The sequence below is a fragment of the Crotalus tigris genome, unplaced genomic scaffold (assembly GCF_016545835.1).
Source record: "Crotalus tigris isolate CLP2741 ecotype Arizona unplaced genomic scaffold, ASM1654583v1 scf7180000023639.2272817, whole genome shotgun sequence".
In the NCBI taxonomy this organism is placed as follows: Eukaryota; Metazoa; Chordata; class Lepidosauria; order Squamata; family Viperidae; genus Crotalus; species Crotalus tigris.
In genome coordinates this window covers 1,347,256-1,373,394 of record NW_024100096.1, presented here as the reverse complement: position 1 = coordinate 1,373,394, position 26,139 = coordinate 1,347,256, and the positions used below count along the sequence as shown (strand labels likewise).

Sequence of the window (26,139 nt, the reverse complement as noted above, 5' to 3'; positions counted from 1 at the left end):
AAGCCAACGGATAAGAAAAGTTTTATGATTGTTCCAAAGTGCATGAGATGTTGATTATCCTGTAATTCCATTGTACAGGTTGTCCTCAACTTACAACTATTCATTTAGTGACTGTTCTTACAACAGTATTGAAAAAAGTGACTTATGATCAGTTTTCACACTTACGATCGATCATTCCAGCATTCCCATAGTGATGTGATCAAAATTCAGGCACTTGGCAATTGGCATATATTTATCACAGTTACACTGTGCTGAGGTCATTTGTAATGTTCCCAGCCAGCTTCAGACAGGCAAAGTCAATTATGAAAGCCAGATTCATTTAACAACTGCAGTGATTTGCTTAACAACTGTAGCAAAAAGGGTTGTAAAATGGGGCAAACTTAACTGCCTTGCTTAACAATAGAAATTTTGAGCTCAATTGTAGTCGTAAATTGAGGACTGCCTGCAATGCATATATGCTTATATTTAATTTGGATCTTATCATTTGGAGGTGCTTAGAAACAAATATATAAAAGCAGCATATACACCTAAAACAATAATAATAAAATCACCTTCAGAGGCATTTCTTGCAGCTCTATAATACTTTCGATAATTTAATCCGTTATTAAAGTAATAGTTTTTATTACATTTAAGTTTATAATTTAACTCTCATGCTAAACTGGAGTTTTTAAATTAACTTTCTGCTGTTTCAATATTATTGTTTATCCTACTGATCTCTAGCAAATAATTTACTAAGTTTCTAGTTAATTTTTTACATTGTGATTTCAAAATGTTTTAAGCCATCTTGCAAACATTTTGTTTTAAAATGTAGACTATACTTTAAAATATAAGACTAAATTGCAACATATAACCATATGGAGTATATTTTGATGCATTCCACATTTTCAAATCATTTGTTTGAGGGGTTTTTTTAGTTCACTTTCTTACTTCAATGCATTGATCTAAAAAATAGCATGTGAAAAATAGTTAAGTTAAATGAAATAAATATCTATGATTAGCCATTAGAGCTGTCCACTCTTTGCAAATGACTTGGGGACATTTTGAAGCTAGGAAGGATTAAAATTGTTTTGGTACAAACTGAAATAACCCTGCTTCTTCAGGTTTCTACATGAGCCTGAAAACTATGTTGAGCTGTTCAAAGGAATCAACTAATTCAGGGGCTCCTGCTGGCTCAGGAATTCTGGGAGTTGAAGTCCATGAGTCATAAAAGAGCCAAGGTTGCCTACCTCTGAACTAATTCAATACTCAAAGCTGTCAGAGTCTCCTATTTACGACTACAATTGGAATTTCCATTGCTAAGTGAGATGATTCTTGAGTTTTTGCAATATTTGCTAAGCAAATCACTGCAATTATTAAGTAAATTACATCATTAAGTGAATCCAGCTTCCCTTCTGACTGCTGGTTGGAAGCCGACAGGGAAAGTCACAAATGACAATCACATGACTCCGAGACACCGCAAGTATCATAAATACATGCTGGTTGCAAGCACTCAATTTTTTATTATGGGACCATGGGGATGCTGCAGCGCTCATAAATGTGATGACTGTCATAAGCCATTTCAATGCCACTGTAAATTCAAACATCACTAAACGAATGGTTGTAAGTCAAGGACTACCTATATATTTTTTTACCAGCCTCATACATACACCTGTGTGACATAGCTGCTTTAATTTATAACCTAGAGGGGCTGTGTTCACATAAACTCCAAAGCACTTCTGATTAATTATTGAAGGGTACACAATCCTACTAACTCTGCCCTTTCTTAGAGTAAATACCAAACAAAGGTAAATGTTTGGTATTTGGTCAGAATGAGTTTAGCCCATTAAGCAATCTCCAAGCTTTCCAGCTCCCCAAACTGGCAATGGCGGCAGGCAGTGGGGAGGGGAGGGGATGGTTTTGCGTGTGCAACCTTATCCTGCACATGTGCAAATGGAGCTTCACACACTTGCTTAGAGCTTGCACTGCCCAGTCCCCAACAGGCCGTGGACTGGTAGCGGGCCGCGGAACGGGGATTGGGGAACTCTGCATTAAGGCAATTCAAAAATCACTGTGGAACGTAAGCAAAAAGTCCCTGATCCACAAATGTAGTCAAGGAGCCTGTGCCAATGGAAATATACACTGGAGGGTTTCCTCTCTGCAAATACTAATGCTGTACCTTCAGGCAACTGGCTGTCCACTGACTTCAGTACATCTTTAGAGGGAAAGATTTCTCATTACTACTGGTATGGTAAAGTCTGCCCAAGTGTAATGTCAGAACAAGGTTCTTTTCTTTTCAAAAATCCCACTCACTTTTACAGGCTCAAAAACATTTTGCTTCAAGCTTCCCTGCTTTTAAGAAGCAAGGTGCACGTGATATGCACAGTAAGAGCTAAAAATTGAAGGAAACAGCAGTAGTCAACTTAACGAAGTGAGCACTATAGGCTACATTTCTTTAGTTGCACTGGCAGGATATAGTTTGTCACACCAGAGTTCTGTCTACCCTGACATGTGAAGAGTGCCTATAGGTATCCTCACTCCCACTCTGTCACTTCTGTTTCAAGTGAGAGAAAAGCAGTCTTCTGTAGTAAGGGAAAAGATAAAGAGGTTCCCACATATCTTAAAATGAGTTTTTATGCAGTTTAACAGTGATCCCCCTCTCTAACAACAAAGCAAAACAAGTTTCTGTTTAATTTAGTCCATGGTACTTCACTGTCTATTTAGGATTACTCTTTTTTAAACGTTTCAGTCAAGTTTCACGTTCAATGCAAACATACATTACAATCCTGTCCCTACTACTCCTGTGCCTTGGGCATTAAATCCTGAATGATTTTGGTCATAAAAATGCACACTATAGAGTGCAAGTAGAAGCCATATTAAACGGATGCATGCTTACCCCCCTTATCTGAAAAATTAGGTTCCTGATACTGAAAAAATGTTATTCATGGAAAAAAACACCTGTGTGGAACAACACTCCCAAATAGTTCCATTCCTAAGGGAATCAAGCTCTATAATTTGAAAATTCAAGCATTTCAAAAAAGTAGAGCCTCCATCCTGCAATTAATTTGTTCTTCATAATTTTCAACCCATGGCTCAATCCCAGTCTTAACTCATATCCACCAGTGCTACTTCAGACAGTTTTTCCAGGGAAATTATGCCATCAGTGTGCATATTGCTCATCTTCATATGAACGTATTATTTTAAACCTGGTAATATAGGATACGAGGAGTCTTTGGTGCTCTCTGAGCTTGCTTGTTTTCTTGCAGATGTTTCATTACCCTAACTAGGTAACATTATCAGTGCTAGTGATCTAGGATACATTTTCCCACTATTAAATGACAACAGTGATCTCACAATGCCCCCAAATACTGAAAGTTCTAAATTTCACTCCCAAAGCTGTATTATACAACAAAATCCAAAAGGGGGAAGAGAGAAAAAGAGATAATTGCTATCCAGAGTATGCTTTACCAGCATATATTCTTTCTGAAAAACAAGATAATCACTAATCCTGCCAATCACTGTGTTGAGACACCTAGGTTAATTGTTCCATCTTTTCCTTCCTGATTTAATCAGAATATTTTTTGCATTAAAATTTCTTTTACTTTTGATCAACTTCTTTGAGGGTGAGAACGGTAACATCATACAGTTCTGAAAAGTTAAGGAAAGCATTCAGAAGGTATGTGTGAAGTAGAGTGGCCAGAAGAAAGACAGAGCAATGGTTACATTCTGAGCAAGATTAGAACAAAAGAAATGAAAGAGTTGTAAAGGAGCAAACTACAGCTAAAGGACTGGATGCTGTCCTATGATGTATATAATAACAATCGTTCTAAAGCTAAATTGATTTGAAAGTAGTCATTGTCGAAATTGGAAACATCAGAATACCACACCCATTTCTCATGTAATGACTTCCTTAACTTAAGTGACCATTCACAAATACAACAGTAATAAAAACTTCATTTTCCAAACAACCAATGCATTTATGATCAAATTTCAGACACCTAACAACATACATTGGAATAAGAGTAATGGTACCATGATGTTAGAACTTTACAGATAGTCCTTGATTTACAACCATAATGGAGTCTCCCCATTAAAGCAGCAAGTCATGATGGTCAAAAAGCAGATAATCATATCACCAACCTGATTTTATGCCTTTTTGCGGTGACCATTAAGCAAATCACCATGCTTATTAAGTGAATCCATACTCATTAAGTGAATGCCATAGTCCAGGGGTTCCCAACCGGGGGTGTTCGCACCCCCTGGGGGTGTGAGACAATATTCTAGGGGGTGCGAAAACCTGGGTTTAGAAGTTTCAAAATTATAGTGTATATGCATAATTCATTATTTTGAACTTTTGTAAGGGGTGCGAGAATATATCAGAAGTGTTCTAGGGGTATGGGGTATAGAAAATGTTGGGAGCCGCTGCCATAGTCATTAAGCAAACCCATGGTTTGCTATCAGATGTTTTTCCTAAAGACCTGAAATAAATGCACGCTTTTGGCAAAAACATAGTAAATCACAGTCATGTAATCATGAGATGCTGCAAACAGCTGTAAATCTAGGCTGGCTGCCAAGGACCTGAAATGCAGTCACATAATGTGGGGGGGGGGGGAAATGTGGCCATCAGAAGCAGGTCATAAGTATGTTTTGGAGGGTCCATCTTAACTTTAAACGGTCACTAAACAACTAATCATAAGAACTACCTGTAGCTGAATGGAATGATAAATGCCAGTGATTTCTGCAACATCTCTTTTTCACTTATTCACTTAGTGACCATTTTGCTTAATGATCTAATTGACAGAACAGAACAAGGAGTGAGTGTATATACACCAATCTGAGCTCCATTATGGGGGGGGGGGAAAGAACCGATGTGTTGTAAATTTCATAAAACACAGTAGGTTTTCTGGAAAAGAAAACTGACACAATCAGAGTGGGATGCCATTTATGTAAAACACATTGAGATTTAGGAGCCTAAGCATCGCATAAAGCACTTGGATGGAGACTCTCTTGCTGACTCTGTTCATACATACAACACTTTAAGCCATAAATAGTAGTTTATCAATCACATTCACTATTAGCATATTGAATGAACTAGGCCATCACATTAAGCCATAATAGTTTGCTTTGGTTTGGTTTACAACCCTGAACACAGCTTCATGATATTTGGTCTGACCTCTGAGTTCAACATTTGAAGGGCAAAAACTACACAGCTCTCAACTTAAACAATGTCCACATATTGCACAGGAAAATAGGAACAAAGCAGTCTGCCTCTATGACCTACAAATATCACTGTTCATTTACTGTTGGCAGTAACTGTCACATCTTCACCACAACCGTGCACAAAGAAAACCGCTCAAAGCAAGGTTTGTACATTCCAGGATTAAAAGGGTGGGTAAAAATGCTGATAGTTCAGAGAAAGCTAAGATGACAGAAGTTGGATTTAAGCTAGAACCTAGCTGTTTAAAATCTGGACAAAGAGATCTAGTATCAAGGGAAGTACACAAATATTAAAAACATCTGACAACAATTTTTGAAGTAAAAACAGTATTAAAATGGGGAGAGAGAGAAAGAGAGAGAGAGAAACTAAATTAAAGACCTGATGTTTTGAGAAGCACCTGTCAGGAAGGAACAGGGAGTCTTCATATAATTACTCTGTTTTACATGTACGGTACATTGTAAACATGTAGACTTGTAAATGTCTATGGAGATTCTCAGTCATCCGGGTCATAATTGTCTCAAAGGTGCTTTTTCTAAAGGCAACTGGACTGCTTTTTCCTTGAGGAAGAAAAAGAAGACGTTTCGCTTCTATCCAGAAGCTTCATCAGTTGTGACTGGATAGTGGGGGGAAGATTTTTACTACATCTTTTCATATAAGGAAACTGTAGCATGTCAAGTAGCCCTGAATTCCAGAACTGAAAAATAGCAATTAGCAAAATTTATCTGTGTTGTTTAGCTGGATTCACACATTAAAATAAGCCACAGTATAGCTTGTTTAGTTTTGATGAAGTATGATATGTAAATCCATAGATGGCGTAGCACTGTGTGCAAATCAAGCCAGTATGGACTGTTAAACTACATTTTACATCATGACTTAGTTTGGTTAGTATTGCATCTTTACCATTTTCTTTGGCCTCTGGTCTTCTCCAACTTCTATTGGTGGCCACAGAGTATTAGTAGCAATAATTAAGCACTGTTGCTAGGTTACTGCCATATCAACATTAGATCATCATGAGAAGCCAAAAAAGGAGGTTACTACAGTATATTCACCAGAAAAAATACCAAACTGTTTAAAGAGAACCCTTTCTTCCAGCCTTATTTTTACTCTACCCAAATACTACTGAAATTGCAGAAGCCACTAGAGTCAATAATTATGATCAGCTAACCAGAATTCAAAAAGTAATGAGGCATTTGTCCTGAAGAGGCTAAAAAGAATAAGAAAGGACAGCCTATGTTTAAGTATCAATGATAGCTTTAGCATTATTCTCTCTATTTAGTAAAATAATGACAAAATCCCCTAAATCTCCTTGGTTCTATTTCCTACTCTTTGTTGGTTGTCATGCTGTAAGATACTAGTTTGATAAGACCATTTACACCAAATACACTAATGTGATATTTCCACAAGATGGAGCAATAATTCAGCTTTTGAATAATTATCACTTCTTTTCCACTCTGATCTTAAACATTTGATTGCAATTCCTGTCAATACTTAATGAAATTTAAATATCTGTAGCTCAGGGTTGAAGTGAGGGGTCCTTGGTGTTTTTGGAGTTTGCTTATTTTCTTGCAGATGTTTCATTACCCAAATTAGATAACATGATGTTACATGATGTTACCTAGTTTGGGCAATGAAAGTCTGCAAGAAAACAAGCAAGCTCAGAGAGCAGGAAGGGCCCCACAAAGTAATCTCGGCTGGGAAAAAATTAGCAGTAAAATGGTAGCTATTTTAATTTTCTAAACAGGAATTTCTTCACTAAATTTTTTAATGTGAACATCTTCTATTTTATGTATTTATTAAATTTATACACCAGTCCTCTCACTCTGTACAGCGACTCTGGGCAGCTAGTAATACTCATTACAGTGATGCAGTATGGTAAACTGCTTCTATTCTATTGCCAAGAATACAACGAGGATGTGTCCATATGGTGACCAGGCTTAAACATGACTCAGAGGACTTATTTAGCTGTAATGTAGCCTTCTTGCAAGTATTAACCTCAGTTTCCCTAAGGAGAACTGCTTGTCCTGAGTATCTGCGCAATTCCTATATAAATAATAGAGCAAAAACAAAACTGATGCTTATCTATCTAGAGTAATCTTCTTTAGTTACAATTTCCTAGAATGCAAGATTGATATCAAAACTGCAGGTCTTTGAATGCAGTTTTGCAGATCCAAACATGGGTGCATAGACATCATGCTTGTTAAGCCAAATCCCTCTTCATTGTTTTATGGCTTGCCAAGCATCATCACAGCCACAATGCTTTCAGTATGGACTGTAACCCATAAGATAGCAAACTCCTGTACTGTCACGGATAAAATCAAAATAAAACAAATTGATCATAAATACTACAGTAAGCTAGATATTGAGTAATTTGCAATCTTGGCTTTGTTGCTATTTCCTATAGCTATTTTACTCTAAGTTATTTTTAAAAGTTTTTGATCTCTAACTCAAGTGTAAAAACAAGAGTTGGATTTGATTTTTTAAAAATGTACTATATATAGTATAATTACTATACTATATCCCCACCCAAAATTATATACACCATCCAAACTGAGACTCTAGGGAGATTATAGAACATTACAAAATGTAAATAATATTACTCAAAACCCTGAGAAGATGGACCCCAATGACAATCAGGGCAATATGATGCTATGTGTGTTTTGTACTCAATTGCCCTTTTAGAGTTGCATAAACAAGGATTTATGATTAAGAGGCAAGAAGGTGAATCAGTGTACTAGCTCTAATAAAAGTTAGCATTTGCAAGAACAAGCAATAGCAAATTTTCAAATATATTCCCTACCCTGATATAAATGCAAGGCATGTGTTGTTTTATTGGTTATTCATTGAAACCACTTCATAAACTTAGTTTCATTTCATAGCTGCCAATATTTGGTTGCAATCACAGTTAGTCATAGTTATTCACACCTCTGTCCACCAGCTGCCAGCCCATTAACCTTATATTTTAAATAAAAAACACAATGCAAAGCAAAGCACCAGCAGCATTATTTTTATTTCCAGGAATGCTACCATGCTTCAAATGGATACAAAATGCCTTCTTAGAAAATAAATAGATTGATGAAGAAAAATTAGCTTTGTTGCTTTGGTTGGAAATATGACACTGTCCAGAAAGTACACAAAGGGTAACAAAGGTAGTATGGAGTAGAGATGGAAGTAATGGTAAGAGTCATTTTGGTAAATTGGGTATATCCTTCACAGCAGTTATTCTGAAACTTATCAAAGTTTCATAGCACTTGTTTTGTAAGAGCACCCACCAAATTCCCCAAATTCCAGAAGTGCTCAATAGCTGAAAAAGATTGGGGATTCCTAGACTACAGTAAATTGTTAAGTAACAAAACCTATTTCATCTGTTTAAGGTAAGCAGTTCTATCATGTACAATTTCACAAGACAGCTTTTGTCACTCTGGTGCCCTCAAAATGTGTTGAGTTACAATTTCTTCTACCAGCAGCTGCGAATTATGAGATGCTTGATCCAATACACTTAGAAGCCAGTACATTGGATATTTAAAAGCATAAGTACAGATACAAATTTAATAAGATGACTTACCATCATTTTGGGCTTTGTTTTTCATTTCTTCCTTCCATGTTGGAATATCTTTCAAGAGTACATAATCCCGTGAATATTCCTTACGTCTCTCTTCCAATGTCATCTTCAGTAAACGTTCTATCGGAAAGCACATGAATATGTTTTAGCAAAATTATGAAACAGATTCCTTTGTAACATGAATTAGTTATGGGGTTCTAATATAAGTATATGAGGAATGTATGTAGACTAAGATCAGATATCAAGGAGGTTCAATTAATTTCTTTACTCATCCTAATTACTGAGGCTTGGAGTGAACCAACACTTCAACAAAATGTGATTTCAGATGCTCAATAAGTTGTGCTAAACAAGTCTAAGTACTTACAGCCTAAATCCAACAAAGGCAGTTTAGGGATGAGGGCAACATTTAGTTGTTAAGATTGCATTTATTCTGTTTTTATATTCTGTTTGCTATTTTATACTTCAGTTGGTAGGCCACTGTTTGAATTTAGCAGATTGAATTAGTTTATATGTTACTCTTCTACAGCAGATATTAACTCAATTTTAAATTATATAAATGATTCTGAGCCCATTTAAACATGATTTAGCACAGATTTCAGTAATCTTCACTTCTCGCTTGCAATGCTACCAAGAGATAATTCTTGATATTATGGTTAACAAATCCCACAATCTATTATATTGTTACAACTTGAAACAGTTTTTGAAATTACCTTGTAATTTAGAACTTTTCTTCCATTGGCATTAGGCATTTAAATATTTGCTTAAGAAATAGCATACAGTACATACATTAGTAACTCCCATCACTGTATCAAAGTGATTAAATATATGTGTAGCACTTATGGAATTGATAAAATACAAAAACTAATTTGAGTCATCAGCGACATTCATCTACCTGGAAGTAGCCATGGAAGCATGAATACTGTGTATCTGTATAGGCAATCCCATTTCTAGCACTAATAAACTGTTTATTAAAGCAATCCTAAAAGAAGCTCTTGCATTCACGATTAGATTTTCTTCAAGGCTGCTAGATAAATTTATCACACTAGAAACATATAAAATACAAAAACTGTTGTGGCTTGAAAGAGATTGTTTAATCTGAAAAGATTTATTTAATGCAAGTAACTAGTAATAATTAGTAATTTGGATAATACTTTATGTATGCACATTTCAATTTAATCTATCATTATAAACATTCTTATCTAGAGTTTAATGTATACACTTTTATATTCTTGCCTCTTGTAACAATGTTTAGACATCAACCAAATTTTTACTAAGTGATACATTTCACACAGCATTCCTTAGGATTATTATGTGGAAAAAATTATTTCCCTTCCACCTCAGCAAATTATTGAAAATACACTTCTCTGTGATGAAGTTAGAGGTTTCAACTTTAGCAGTACAGAATGTGTTTTAAAAGAAACTGAAGCAGTTTTAACAGCACCAATGACAAACTACAAAAGGATTTCTTTTTTACATTTCAGAGTGCAAGGATCCAGTTTCTGTTAGAAGTAATCCAAACAGAAATCCATATTACAGTTTAATCAATATAAATTCTGTAAAGCTGTTATACCAGTTTACATTACACAGTTCAAACAGCCTAATATAAATCTACAGGTAAAGCCATGATAAATCGTCAATCCAGAACAGATAAATACTGTTTGTAAAACATGTCAATAGTTGGGGGTTTTTTTCTCTTTATGGATAGATGGACATTTGAACTTTATATATCAATCATTTTATTCTTCCTGGCATTTGATATTACTGTATATATGCAGCATAAGAATTTGCAATGTAGATTTCATGTCAAACTCACACCAAAACTTACAAACCCAGTTTGGGTTTTTATCATTAGTACAAGAGTTTAAAATACAATAAGTCAAAATTCTGTCTTTTTGAATGAACACAATTACATTGTATCAAATTTAATTGTTATTTAATTCCCTACATGGTCTCAGTTTTATGATGTTCTATTAAATTACCAACTGTAAAAGTCCAATTTCCTTATCTAAAATTTAAAGCTACGTTCCATACTATGGAAAGAAACTTTCACTTGCAAAGTACAAGTATCCTTTATTTTCCTCCCTATTCCCTATCTGCAAAAACAGATTTGATGGGCAGGTTGGGTGGGGGGAAATGGATTTACAAGGAGTAGCTCTATGATTGACAAATGGTCCCAGATGAATATATATCAGCAAATGTATCAACATTTTATTTGTATGTCAAATTTAGAGACTGTCCATCTCACAGAGTGACTCCAGCTTAATGAAAAATGTTTGTTAAATATTTTATTTTAAAAAGATAATTACCACCTCACCATTAGAAGGTCTGGTATTTTATCAAGTAAAGCAATCCATCCTCACAACTTTAGGATGCCTGGGTAAAGTTGATTCAATAGATGTTTTCAACAACTGTCACACAATACACAAACAATGGTTATGTTTGTTTGTTTGTTTGCAAACATTTTCTTCCAAAGGGCCCAAAGATCCAGGCTTTCCAGTCCTGTCACCTTTTTGCAACCCCCTCACAATAGGTAGCCCCAGTGTGAGGCAAGTTGAAATTCATTCAGCCAGCAACTATAAAAAAAGACTGTAGTTTCCATTCCAAGTATTTTGAAACAGAAAGAATCATAGGCAGCAGAGAAACCTCACTTTCAGTTCCAAAGTGGCACTCCAATTCTCACACCAAACTCCAAGATAATGTCAGCACACAATTTGCAACCAGAACTCAGTGAAAGTAGATTCCAAGTTTTATAAGCTTTGCTTGCTCTCTGTTATGCATAGGGGAATAAGAGAAACAACAGTAATGACCCAGCAGAAAATAACTTTTACAGAGGGATAATCCGTACCCAAGAAAGAAACAAAACATTAAGCAGGCAGTGAGACGAACTAAGAGGAAGATTACCAACTCTGAAATAGAACGGACTTAACCAAAACTAGGCAAAAAGGAAGGCAATCACCACCACTGTTTCTTTGATCAGCTCCTATCAGGGGACATCCTGGATGCCGTCTAGGTAAGGCTGACCCAAGAACCCTCACCAAGGTCGAAGCACCTGAGTGGCAAAGAGAGGCCTGGGCCCTTCAGGATTACCCGAAGCTGCCCTTGCCTCTATCTTGGGGTGCCCTGACCAGGCTGCTGCGAGGGCTGTGCAGAGAAGGCGCCGTCTCACCACCCACCTACTCCCTCACTGAAGGCGGACTCCGGGTCCGGAGAAGGAAGGGAGCCCTCCTCCAGCGGAGAGTAGGAAGCGCCAGCTAAGTCAGGAGGAGAAGCGATGCAAGCAAGGGGAGGAGCGCGGCTGTCCTGTCAAGGTAACACGGCGAAGGCGAGAGGAAGGCAACGTCGCTCAGGTGAGAACAGGCGGCGGCATCTTTTGCCCGCACGCCTCGCGAAAGGAAACCAGAGTCGGAGAGGCGGCGCTGGGGACGCCCTGCAACGCTCCGCTCGCCCGAGGAGCCCCGGGCGCTTTTTAGGTGAAGGAGGTCAGTACCTTTCTCCTCCCGCCAGAGCTTTTTCCGCTTGTTCCCGGGGTACATGGTGCTGTGGCTAGCGGCGGCTTTGAGCTGCAGGTTCCCCAGGCTAACGGGCGAGGAAGAAGCACGCTGACCCGGCTGGGCGACGGCACCGATGGGGTGGCGAGGGTGGCGTTGGCGGCGGCGGCGGCAGCAGCTGTTTGCACCTCTGCCTCCTTCCCACTCCCCTCTCCTTTCAGCGCGCGTCAACTGGGTCACGCCTCGTTCTAACCCGACAGACACCCCCGCAATGCCCGCCTCCTTGCCCGCCGCCCGTTGGCCTGGCGAGACGCCGTTCAGCGACGCGCCCCGCCCCCTGCGCTCTCGGGCTAACGGCGGCTGGGAGGGGGAGGCTTTTTTTAAAGGGGCAGGCGCGTCAAATCGAGGAGGAAGCGCGCGCTCGGGCGGACAGAAGCTCGGCGCTCGGGACTTGAACACAAAGAAAACAAAAACGGCGCTAGCGGCGACGGCGGAAGCTCGCGCCCGGGTTTGTGGAGAAGAAACGGCGCGTTTCTTGAGGGCTTTTGTCACCTTGAGGTGCCTCGTGGGTGGCAGCCGTCTCCTTTTGCTCCGGTGTGAGTTTCAGCTGTGTTCAGTACCGCTTGCTCTAAACCGGCGTGTGCCTGCAATTAATGGGAGGAAGGCGACAGACCCACAGAATGCTGTGGGATTTTCCTCCGTGCTAAACTGCTTGGGTTGCATTTTCGTGGCAGTTTATCTGGGAGTAAGCCTCACTGATGAATCGAGCTTCTTTCTGAGTGGGTATAGGGGTGGTTCTGTAACTTCTGAATAAATGTGGTTTGTGCTTTGCAGTATTTTTATCGCCTGCACACAGCGTTTTAAGAAAGTTCTTCCTCGTTTACATGCATAAAACCTTGCCATTAAGCTAAGCATAAGAACATTAAGCATTGCAATAATGCCACTGGCAATAGCATTCATAAGTAAAATAATGGGTGCAACTCATTTGGACTAAAGCAGTGTTTGCTGTTTTGGTACAGCCTTCTCCTAACCCTCCAAATATAGTGAACGTATGATCAAACACAAAGTAATGCAAAATGTTGTGTTTTGAATCTTAAGCCAGGCCCTTTTAGAAATTTACCAACAATCTTGCTTTGCCAAGTTGTTCAGCTTTGTAGCTTTAGCACATTTGGCCACACACTGAAGATTCTGCCCTCTTCTGCTAAGCTGGCTTTCATGAATCTTTTACAGATAGTGCTCAACTTACAACACTTCGGTCAGTGACTATTCAAAGTTACAATGGCACTGAAGACTGGAGGCTAGAACATATAAAGAACGGTTGCGGGAATTGGGTATGTCTAATTTAATGAAGAGAAGGACTAGGGGTAACATAATAGCCGTGTTCCAATATCTCAGAGGTTGCCACAAAAAAGAGCCCAAGCTATTCTCCAAAGCACCTGAAGGCAGGACAAGAAGCAGTGGATGGAAACTAATCAAGGAGAGAAGCAACCTTGAAGTAAGGAGAAATTTCCTGACAGTCAGGACAAATAATCTGTGGAACAACCTGACTCCAGAAGTTATGAATGCTTCAACAGTGGAAGTTTTTAAGACGAGACTGGACAACCATTTGTTTGAAATGATATAGGCCAGGTTTCCTGCCTCAGCAGGGGATTGGACTAGAAGACCTCCAAGGTCCCTTCCAACTCGTGTTATTCTGTTGAAAAAAAGTGATTTATGATACTTTTCCTGAAAAGAAATGAAAGAAATACTAACATTAACTTGAACAAATGACTCAGGAGTAGAAATCTATATGAATGTTGGATTTAAATGATATTTGATTGTTCAAGTTAATTTTCTGCAGTTGTGTCCATGGATATTTTATATAGGCAACCTGTGATACTCCATATATTGTTGAGATTTAGTATTAAGTAGTGCAAGGAAATATTCTCAAAAAGAAAAGACACCAGAGCTTGTACTTTAGCTACCTCCTTGGTGCCACAGATTGCCAAGTGAAGAATGACTGAGGTAGTAAATAAATATTGGTTATCATGAAATAGGCAGCCTGCATAACTACGGATAAAAAATAAATTTTCTGAAAGGTTCATAGATTTTTTTTAAAAAATCCCTAAAACCCCCCCCCTCCAAAAGTGATTATAGACTTCGAGGCAATGTTACTGAGCTAAACATTTATAATTTATCTCATTTTTTGCTGTGTAAAACATTCTATAAGTATAGTATCGACTTGTTCAAAGAACCAAAATTAGATATTTCTGTAACGTATGATTTATTCAGAAAGCTATCAGTTGAACACTGACAGCACTCCAAGGCAGGAGAAGCAAAGGATAAATGAGGTAGCAAGCTAGAAAGCAGGAAAGTGTGAGTTCAAATCCTGACTTAGCCATCAAAGTCAGCTGGGTGACTTTGGGCCAGTCACCCTCTCTCAGCCCAACCCACCTCGCAGGATTTTTGTGGGGAAAAGAGGAGGAGGAATGTGTATTGGACACATTCTCTGCCTTGAGTTATTTGTAAAAATAATAAAAGGCAGGATACAAATGAATAAATTACATTAGGATCTATAGAAGATACCTGGGCTGATTTGCAGTAGATCTGACTCCATATATTTTAGCAGCAGCAGGGAAAAAAAGAAACCCTCTCCCTAAATTAGACTGTTAAAATCAAGAAGCAAGGGACATGGGGGATATGCAGCAAAAGGAATATTTACATATATTCCAATTCTTATACACAAATTAACTCTTCAACTGACTGGCTTTTCCATATATGTTTCTCTGTTTTCCTAATAATATACTTATTGAGCTGCAAAGTGCCCAAATCACACTGAATTTAAATATGTTCATTTATTCTATTTGAACACTGCCCAGCTTCATACCAGTTCTGAATAGCTCACATACATTATATTATCTTAAATAAACTATATTTAACAAATGTCTGGGAATCAATTCAATTTCTATACTCAGTGAAACTTATTCTCAGGTAAAGTTTTAGAATGTTCTAGAATCCATGTTGTGCTTCAGGAAATTCATGTGATCTAACCTGGTAGAAAGGTGGCAGAGCTAAGAATTCTGAACACAGAAAATCATCTTGAGCAGGCATGTCAAACTCGCAACATCATGTGACATCGTGTGACATATTGTGACTTTTTCCCCATTGCCGGCAATGGGGTGGGCATGGTTTTGGCGTGATGCATCCGGATTGCAGGGCCGGCAGTTTCACATGCCTGATCTTGAGTAACTGAGTAGATCTCACAGTTATAATTCTTTAATGTAAAAATCCAACTTAATACAGACCAAACAGTTTAGTTTCTGCAGTTTATAGCCAGTTTGGTCCAGTGATTAAGGCACCAGACTAGAAACCAGGAGACCGTGAATTCTAGTCTTACGTAAGGCATGAAGGCCAACTCACTTCCTAGGATTGTTCTTGTGAGAGAAATAGAAGGAGGAAGGATTATTAGGTGTGTTCAGCATTTAAAAGATAATAAAGATGGAATAAAAATTAAACTAATAGACATTTGAAACATTTTGTCACTATTAGAAACAAGAGACAGGAATCCTTGCTGATTTACAACAAATTGTAGTAAATCAAAATAGATTCAGATGTATCTTCGGGCAATGCCTAAAACAAATGATCACTTTTCAGTTGCCCCTTCTTTTACATTGCTTTTCTGTATTAAATCTTCCAGGGTAGTATACATATCATATTGCTGTTCCCTCTTAATACATTTAAGGAAATATATTTACTATTGGAAAAAGAAGATGGAAGGATGAAAAGTCATTACAAATAGAAGAAACTATTGTTTAACACACATACACCCAAGATATTCACAAGTGATAAGAGTAATTGCACAATATATTTCTCATACTTAGAATCCCAGATATATGAACTAGCATAACCAAACCAATGTCATAGTGCTTAATAGATTAGCTTTGAAAAAAATAATGGAAGAATGGTTGAGACAATATTTTACCAAATCCTCAGTTATGTTTTTTTTGCCATGAAAAATCCTTTAAGAAGGCAACAGTAAAATGATTTCATTTAATTGATAGCACTGGGATCTTTAGTCAAAGAGGTTTAAGAATTCATCTATTTTTTGGTGCCAAAGTGCACAATTTAGCTATATTCACATTTTAGCTTACCATGTTGCATGAACCCATCCTGTGTAACTATTTGTGGTCATTAACCCAAAATATTAGGTTACGAAAGGCATGGTCCCATTAATCATTGGTAACAATGTTGTGCAAATACAGCCAAATAGGCATTTCGGGTGCTTACAATCTCCTTGCACCCCAGATTTTCTCATATTTTATCTTCTATTTCAAACGTGTTAGCACCTCCTTAGGTACTTTCTCTTAAGACCAGCTCAACTTCTGGCGTCTACATGGATAGTTTCATGTTTTCTTGGGAATAATATGAAAGTAGTTTGCCTTGCTTCAAAAAAATTTTTCTTAAACTTTCCAGTCTAATGCTCTGAAAGTCCCATGTCCAAGTACTGGCCAGTTCCGAATGAGAAGCCCCCTGCGAGGCTAATTGCAATTTATTTCACAGCCTACTTTCAAACGCCATAGAGAAGAAAAGAAATTGCTTCCTAATAAGGTGGAGAAAGGTCTGGGAAAAGACAGAGCATATGCAAAAGAAAAGTTACAAGCAGAAGAAATGTTTTGTTTTGTTTTTAAAAAACTTTTAAAGATATGGTTCTGCACGTTCATCTACTGACTTCGTTTGGAATCCCAAATCTGAAGCTTCTGTTCCGTCCCTAATGCTATCCTTGAAAGGGGTGTATCAGAAATTGATCTCGCTTAAGAAATTGATCTCCAGAGAGGAGGAGACTCAACTATTCAGGTTTCGACTGCTGCTTCTTGTGGCCGCAGCTGTTCCTGCCTAGGAATAACTGCGAAGGCCGACGATGCTGCCTTTTTCCGGGTAGCGGTTCAGCAGGAGACCGAAACGTGTGATTGGCTAGTGTAAAGAAAATAGTTGCTAGGTGACCGCATCAACTTCGAGAAAACCGAGGAGCAAAAGGAGGCGCTGCAAAGTAGGGACGAGACACGAAAGCTGCCTAGTAGAACTCATTTCCCAATATGCTGTGATAATATTGGGGAATCGCTTTAGGGGGTAATCTATATGGTTTCGTACCTCATCGCTTAAGCAACCGGGAATTTTAAGAAAGCGGAGCAATCGTCCCTGTTCAGTGAAACTCCCCTTCCGAAGGCTTAGGTTAGGATTTATTTGAGATGAAGACTCAGTTTTTAGTGCTGGTTGTGATGCACTTCTGGATCACCGTATGTAGTATGTATCTGGGATTCTGCTGCTTCCGTTTTGCGGGGGAGGGGAGAGATTTGCCATTAAGTTTTTGTTTGTAGAAAGAATGAGGTAAAGATTTTTCATGGTAAGCACTTGATTCCGAGCTACTTTGGTCTGGTGGTTGAGGTAGCAAGCTAGAAGACAGTGAGTTCAAGTGCCCTCATAGCCAGGAAAGTCAGCTGAGTGACTTTGGGCCAGTCGCTCTCAGTTTAACCCACCTCACAGGGTTATTGTTGTGGGGAAAATAGAGGAGAAAGGTATGTTGGATGTGTTCACCGCCTTGGCTTATTTGTAGAAAGAATAAAGGCGGGATACAAATAAAAATCAAGAGGGGCTATTACACTGTTCTGGTGGGTGTCCATCAGATATTTGTTTTTTTGTTTTTTTTAAAAAAAAAAAACAGATGTAACACATAGTCATCCACAAACAGATTGTCATGATTTCCATGGATCAAAAAGCCTGGTCTTCATAATAAAACATTTGAAGCAGATTCCAAAACATATTAGAACACAGCATTTTTCAAAAAAACAAAAAATAAAAAACAACCTGGAAGATCTCCAAGGTCCCTTCCAACTCTTATTCTGTTTTGTTCTTTTTTCAGTGTAATGAAACTAGGTTTCATTTTCTCTGAGATAATATCTTAACTCAGATATCTAGTAAGTGACTCTGCCAGACATATGTAAATAAATAAATCCCTGAGTATGTTTTATAATGTTCTACATCTGCCCTCAGGCTTATATTGTCCTGAAACTGACTGCAGAGTTAAATACATGTTAGTGCATAAAGTTTCATTTGTGACAGTACATCGCTATTCTTTTTTGCTTCCCCTTTGAAAGCTGAATGTTTTCCCATCTTACCCTGCACATGTTATCTCTCTGTTTCAAGTTGTAAACATTTCCTACAGACACTGTGAAACATAACCAACACTGTTCCATTCCAGTGCCACCCCTTACATGTATTTAATCAGATATTCTCAGGAAAGTGTGTAGCAATTTTAAAAAATCTGGTATCCTCCAGATGAACTGGACAACAACTGACTTATTCATACTTTCACCAAGCTAATTAGAAATTATAAAATTTATTGAAACACCAGATTTGAAAAGTCTGGTATACAGAATTGCAAGAACAGAGTTTTAACTATATTTTTTCAATGGAGAGTTTCAAGTAAGTGATAATTGCAATAATTTTGTTCTGAACTTTTCCTGCTTGATAGTTATAGCCTCCCCACTTATTTCTTCCTCTCCTAGTAGATTCAGGAGTTGGGTCATTTATAGTTTCCCTGTGAACCACTCATTGATGTGAACAGCAGGTGATTTTATAGCTTTTGCTTTTATTTGGCTGACTCTCAGTAAATTGTACAAAGGACTCCTTTAATAGGTCAAACTTATTTTTTGACTGAAGTTAAAAGTTTGAAGATGGAGACCACCAATTGTGCTGTTAGCAGGCAGTCTAGTTGTAAAGTCTGTTACATTATTGCTTTTTAAGTTCATATCATTCCCATCTTGAATAATCAACACAGCTCTTGAACAAACAGCAAAAGGGCATCCACCACTAGGGAAGAGAAAAGTTCCATAAGCTGTTGTTTTTCAATCTCTGTTTATAGTACCCATTCCAAAGTGTTATAGAAGTTATAACTATCTGGATAGTAAATAGAGTCGGGGTTACAGGTAGTCTTTGATGTACAGCCTTTCATTTAGTGAAGTTAGAAGTTACAACAGCATTGAAAAAAGTGACTTATGACTGTTTTTAACATTTATGATCGTTGCAGCATCCCCATAGTCATGTGATCAAAATTCGGACGCTTGGCAACTGTCATATATTTATGACACTTGGAGTGTCCTGGGGTCATGTGATCTTTTGCGACCTTCTGACAAGCAAAGTCAATGGGGGAAGCCAAATTCACTTAACACCCATGTTACTAACTTAATTTCTGCAGTGTTTCACAACAACTGTGACAAGAAAGCTCATAAAATGATGCAAAACTCACTTAACAACTTTCTTGCTTAGTAACAATTGAGCTCAATTGTGGTTGTAAGTTGAGGATTACTATACTTGATCTTGAAAAACTAACAGTTTAATCAAGGTAGTATTGGGATGAAAAATCATTAAGAAATCCAAATGTTCTAAATTAAGTTGGGCACAAATAATTTTTTAAAAAAAACCCTAGGAGAAGGCAAAGCCATATCATTTTTGCATTGTCGACCAAGAAAGCAATTGGATGTATCCCTATAGTCTTTTAGAGATCAACCCAATAGAGACTTATAAATAATTATTTGAATTTTAAAAAAATCCAAATAAAGATCTCAGTATTCTTGGGGTAGTTATTTATTCTTAGATGTTGAGAGAAGTAGTCGAACACCGGGATAAATATAAAAAACAACTGTTTAATAAACTAACAACTGTTTGATAAACTTAGCTTTTGTCGGCTAACTGCCGACGTCATCAGAGTGGAATGCTAGAGGTTTGAAAGTCTGCTCATAAAACCAGCAGTTTGTGCGCTCTTCTCATAGAACGCATCACCGGTCTACCCACCCCAGTTGACCGTATTGCTTCTAATAGTCTCAAATCCATCTGTATACTTGTAAGCTCAGGGATCACTGCCTCTCTTATTGTCGCTCTCTTTGCCCGCTTTGGACGTATCTGGGTACACGTTGCTATAGGATGGTCCCCCAGTGCCTCCTGTCCTGTGGCCACCCCCCCTTGTTGTGAGTGTGGCACCCCGTCTTCCATCATTGGCTCCTGTACGAATCATGCTGGGGATTTCTCCCCTTTGCCAGTCGTATTTTCTTTGCTGTTGCATGAGACAGAAGTTCTGGTCTTGCGTAGGCTGCGCCCATTGCACTCATTGTGACTTGTTACGGTGTTGTTCCCACTTCCTTAGTGCCTGATAAGCAGGCAGTAACTCTATGTTGTGATTAATTGAGTGTTCATGTGACAGCCAAACCTCCTTCAGTAACCGGCCACCCTTGGTGACATCCTGGGTGATGGCCTCCGCCCCAGTAAGGTCGAACGTGTGATTGTTGCTGAATATGAATATACCCAGGATTCGCATTTTTAATATAATTAGAGACAATTCTTAGATGTATGTATGTATATACATATATATATATAACATTTTGGATTGCTAAATTTTGGAAAAATACAGAATCCTCCACACATTTCACCTCACCTGAATCAGCCTATAAAGTATAAACACAATTGTCTGGTGATTTTGAATGTGATTAGGAAATCCAAGAAAAAACAGCCTCAGTGTAAAATATTTTTTAAAACCCATTTCAATTTGAGGGCTTAATTATGTAAGGACAAAGCAACTGCAAAGGCAATAGACTCATATACTGCTTCACAGTGCTTTATAACCCTCTCTAAGCAGTTCACAGAATCAGCAAATTGCCCCCAACAATCTGGGTCCTCATTTTACTGAGATCAGAAAAGGAAAGGCTAAGTCAATCTTGAACTTGTCATAATCAAACTGCTGGCAGTCAGCAGAATTAGACTACAATACTACATTCTAACCACTGCTAAATATGATGGGGTATACTATACAAAGAACTATTTAGTCTGGTAACCTATATCTTACATATACAATCCCCACCCCGCCCAGGAAAGGTGGAGTCAGCAAGAAGCTATACATCTTTGTTTTATTTACTTAATTTTATAGTATTTTAAGAAACATGAGTTTAGCTATTCTCTTTCGAGAAATTTTGAAAATATTTTTCAATATACACAGGGAACCAACATGGATGAAAGAAGCTGTCTGGTTCAAAATTCAGTTTTAAGGCAGGGTGAAGAGTGGGCAGGGCTGACAAGGGGCTCATTCTTCCTTCAGGTAGATGGGAAAGGTTTAGTAAGTACATACATGCAATGGTATGGAGGGAGGTGCCCAGCTGCAGTTTCTTCCAACTTCCAAAGCATGATGTAATTAAAATTCCACCATTGGAGGAAAATAATTAAACAGGGAGAGGGAACTGTGCAAAGAGCATAATGGAAAATTGGAGGAGTATAGTTCTTACAAAGTTCGTTTCAAATGGGTGGAAAAAGAACAAAATGATTATTTTAAAAGTGAATGCCACTTTTCATTTTTGAAATGCTGGAATTAGAAAATTGAGAATCATTTACAATAATTGCTCATCTAGAAGATTCAGTGAAGGGCTTCCCTCTCTCTCATCTGTCACATCACGAATAAATAATAAGTTTGACCTGGGTCCTTTTAAATAAACTTTTATACTTGTTCTGGCATAGGAGTTTTTCTCTGCTCATTTACAAAACTTTTCTGCTGTTGGAAGTGCTGGTGATGAGAGTTTGCCAAAGCTTAAGGATTAGGATAGAGAAGATAGGACCTGTTGGACAAATTGGATTTTTTTTAGCTAATAATAAGCTACATTTCATTGAGGTTGCTTGATTCAATATTTGTTTGCTCATTAGTAGATTCAGCCATATCCCATGCACAGAACAGTGTCCCTATCCCTGTTTTATTTATTTTTTAAAACCACCCATTTCCCTCACAAAGGGTCTCTGGGCAATGTACAAATAAAATATTAAAACATAAAGTTGAAAACTATATATAAAATTGAAAATTGAAAAAGGGAAGGATGAATTAAAAATCAACGTTAAAAGGCTTTCAGGGTACTAACCAGCCCCATGGTTGCATCCTCTTCCATAAACCCCCCCCCCCCAAAAGGATGCAGAACCATGTTCTCACACCTGTCTGAAAGACCAGGAGAATGGGGTCTGCCTCACTTCCAAAAACTGAGGTGATTTTTTTAGTCATATTGCCTGATTCAAATGTAGAGACAATGGGGACTAGGGGTGGGAATATTTTGCACTTCCAGGCAGTTGGTCATTTTAGATGATTTTCATTTAACTACTAAGGTAATCACTTGCTGTATGCAATTATGCTTGCTTCTAACTTAAACATCATATGCCTTAGTCTTTTAAATATGGCTTTGGTTATGACTACTAAGGTTTACTCATTTTGAAGTGTAGCAAAAACAATGAGCATGGTTGCTGAGAAACTGGAAGTCTCCTATAAGGCTAATCACTATTCCTATGTTTGGGTTAATTATTGTGTTAATTCTCTATGTTTTGGAATAAATATCCTAAAACTAATATTGATTGGCGGTTCTAGGTGGCATGTATTTTATAGCCAAAGTACATTCATGGTAAATTTGACCTTTCAGAAGATGATTTTTAAATGATTGTCCATCCATTCCATATATACGTGGTTTTGCAAAATGGCCATAAAAGCCAAATATACAGTGCAGTCCTAGTATATTGACTTTTCACTGACATGGAACTCTCTTCTGTGAGAAATGGCTAAGGTTTACTTACTATACATAAAGTCAAACTTAGTGCTTCCATGTTCTTAGAAATCTAATTGGAACATTCTTTTCTCTCAGTATAAATTGATACATAAAGGGGAAAAAGTCTAATATTTTAAGCAGCTATTGTCAAATGATTCTTTTATTAGGGTTAAATAATAAAATCTGACATTCAAGGTATGTTGGGGTCAAAGTTATATTGCTGAACTGTAGATTTTGAGTTGTTTTTTCTTGTAATTTAATTTGGCTTCCTTTCATTTTGAGAAGATTGTAATAGATTATATGGGGTATTTTTGCTTCTTACAGAAACAGAAGATAATCCGGATGATCAGAGAGATGATGACATTTCAGAAGAGGTAATGAACATGTTTAAAATGTATCAGCTCTTATGTTTCATTTTAATTATAATTAAAATAACATTAATGATCAACAAGTAAAAATAATTTTTATGGCTATTTCGTATGCAAGGGCAATAAAAGAACAAAATTCATTTGATCTGGGGGAAAAAATCACATTGTATAGGGAAGTAGAAAGCATATCATTTACTTGAAATCCACACATTTTAAAATAGCCACCTGCTGAATTCAGAGTTTACCTGAAAAGTGAATAGACTGCAATATATGAAAATCTGGCATATATATGTAATCGATAATAATAAAGTACATTGTGCCGGTATTCAGTTACTAGGCAGTGACTGGTTTCTGAATAAGGTGTCACAAATTAATGCTTGGATACAGCCAAACTCTGCCATCTTTTCAATGCTATGAGCAAGTGCTTAACTGTCCTTTCAGGGTCTGGGATGGAATCATAACATCAGAGAAAGCCCCAGTATGTGTGAGCTGGGATTAATATTTATAAGACCACTTTCTTGAACACAAGGTTCTCCTCAAGGCTGTGTCCTAAATCCGTTGTTGTTCACCCTGTTGATCCATGACTGTTGTGCAAGGTTTGCTACCAACCATAATGTGAAGCATATGGATGACACAACAATAGCAGGCCTTATTCAGGATGACAGTGAGGATGCTCACAGGGAGGAGGTAGGGGGTTTGGTGGACTGCCTGGTTCTAAATGTAGAAAAAACAAAAGAGATCTTTGTCGACTTCAAAAAAGGCAGGGACAGCCATACACCTCTGTATATTAATGATTCAGCTGTGGAGGTGGTTAGCAGTATCCAGTTTCTAAGTATGCAGCTAATGAGTAGATTAGCTTCATCACTCAACAGTGAGACACTGGTGAAGTAGGCGCAGCAGCACCTGCATTTTCTGCATCATATGAGAAAGGCACATCTTCCTTTTCTTGTCCATACCCCTTCCAACAAAGGGATGATTGAAAGCATCCTGTTGTACAGTATTATTGTTTGGTTTGGAAGTATTACAGGAAGGCTGTGCAGAGAGTGGTGAGGATGGCAGAAAAGATTATTGGAAGTTCACTCCCTTCTATCCAGGACATGGCATATAAGCGCTGCTTGGCCAGAGTCTGCAATATTGTCAGGGACCACACATCCTCTCCATGACCAGTTTTCTTTGTTACCTTCTGGGAGGAGGCTTCGTGGTAGCCAAAGCAAAACATCTAGCTTTGTATCATATAGTATCAACTTTGTTAACTCTCAAGACTTGTTTTTCTGCTATGTCTTCAAAATAGTAATATCAATAGCATTTAGATTTACTGTAATACCACTTCACAATGCTTTACAGCCCTCTCTAAGCGGTTTACAGAGACAGCATATTGCCCCCCAACAATCTGGGTCCTCATTTTACTGATCTCAGAAGACTGGAAGGCTGAATCAACCTTGAGCCAGTCAGGATCGAATTCTTGGCTGTGGAATTCAGACTTTTTTATAATACTGCATTGTAAACACTGAGTCACCACGGCTCTGAACTATGATATATGTATGTATCTATGTATATGTATATATGTATAAATATGTATGTATATCTCTGTATGTATAAATATGTATATATACAGCATATGTGTATGTGTGTATACTCTTTTGAGAGAGAATTTCACTTTTAATATGTGCCAGTGTGTACACAGAAAAAGTGTCAATAAAGGTTATTTTACCTCTTATCTCTTTCCCATCTGCCCAAAATAACTGCATAACTACAGTGCAGGGACCTTTATCTATTCCAGGAGTGTCAAACTGCTGGCCCATAGGCCGGACACATCACATAGAAGCCGCGCCCACCCCATTGGCGGTAATGGCAAAACCGGCCTGATACATTGCGCAACATCACGTGACATCACGAGTTTGACATGCCTGATCTATTCCATTAATAAAAGTCAAGAATGTCCTGTCAGTCAGTCCTGCCAAGTAATCCAGATAAGAAACACCCCCAGGAGTACTAGCTCCATTTTTATTGTAAGATTACAGTAACAGAATTTTGCAACCCAGAAAGTAATCCTCCTATCCCTCCTTATTACCCTCCCCAAAGCAGCTCCCTTCTGAGTTTTCGCCACCCCTCCTTTTTTAGATTCAAATTTCATTTGTTAGACTCTTGTCTAGACTGGCTGTTACTCCTATGTCCCAAGGTCATTCCCACATACCATTACGCTAGGTCAGGGGTAGGCAACCCAAAACACTCAAAGAGCAACTTGGACCTGTTTCCCACCGAAAACAAAACACTGGGAGCAGCAAAACCCTTTTGATATCAAAAATGAAGCTAACACTACATATATCCTTTTTTACCTTTATGAAATATATATATATGTGGTAAAAACGGATATGTTGTTGTTGTTAATTGCGAAGTCGTGTCCAACCCATCGCGACCCCATGGACAAAAAAAACGGATATATGCAGTGTTATATATGCAGTGTTATCTTCATTTTAGATGTCAAAAGAGTCTCTTTCCTCTCTCTCTCTCTCTCTCTCTCTCTCTCTCTCTCTCTCTCTCTTTCCTCTCCCTCTCTCTCTTTTTCCTCTCTTTCTCTTTCCTCTCTCTTTCCTCTCTCTTTCCTCGCTCTCTCTCTTTCTCTCTTTCCTCTCCCTCTCTCTCTCTTTCTCCCCTTTCTCTCTTTCCTCTCTCCCCTCTCTCTTTCCTCTCTCTCTCTTTCTCTCCCCCCTCTCTCTTTCCTCTCTTTCTCTTTCTCTCTCTTTCCTCTCCCTCTCTCTCTTTCCTTTCCCTCTCTTTCCTCTCCCCCTCTCTCTTTCTCTCTTTCCTCTCTCTTTCTCTCTCTTTCCTCCGCCTCTCTCTTTCTCTTTCCTCTCTCTCTCTTTCCCCTCCCTCTTTTTCTCTTTTTCTTCTCTCCCTCTCCCTCTCTTCTCTCTCCCTCTCTCTTCTCTATCTC

The 26,139-nt window shown here is 38.1% G+C and overlaps 1 protein-coding gene across 1 annotated transcript in view; it reads left to right on the top strand.

The window, feature by feature from the left end:
* The first annotated feature begins 11,876 nt into the window (after positions 1–11,876).
* The window catches only part of SEL1L2 (SEL1L2 adaptor subunit of ERAD E3 ligase), a 58,378-nt gene continuing 44,115 nt past the window's right edge, over positions 11,877–26,139 (top strand). Inside the window, exons 1-2 of the mRNA XM_039320464.1 lie at positions 11,877–12,232; positions 23,161–23,210. Of these exons, the coding sequence (XP_039176398.1) occupies positions 12,025–12,232; positions 23,161–23,210 (258 nt within the window). The 5' untranslated portion in view covers positions 11,877–12,024. The remainder of the gene's footprint in view (positions 12,233–23,160; positions 23,211–26,139) is intronic.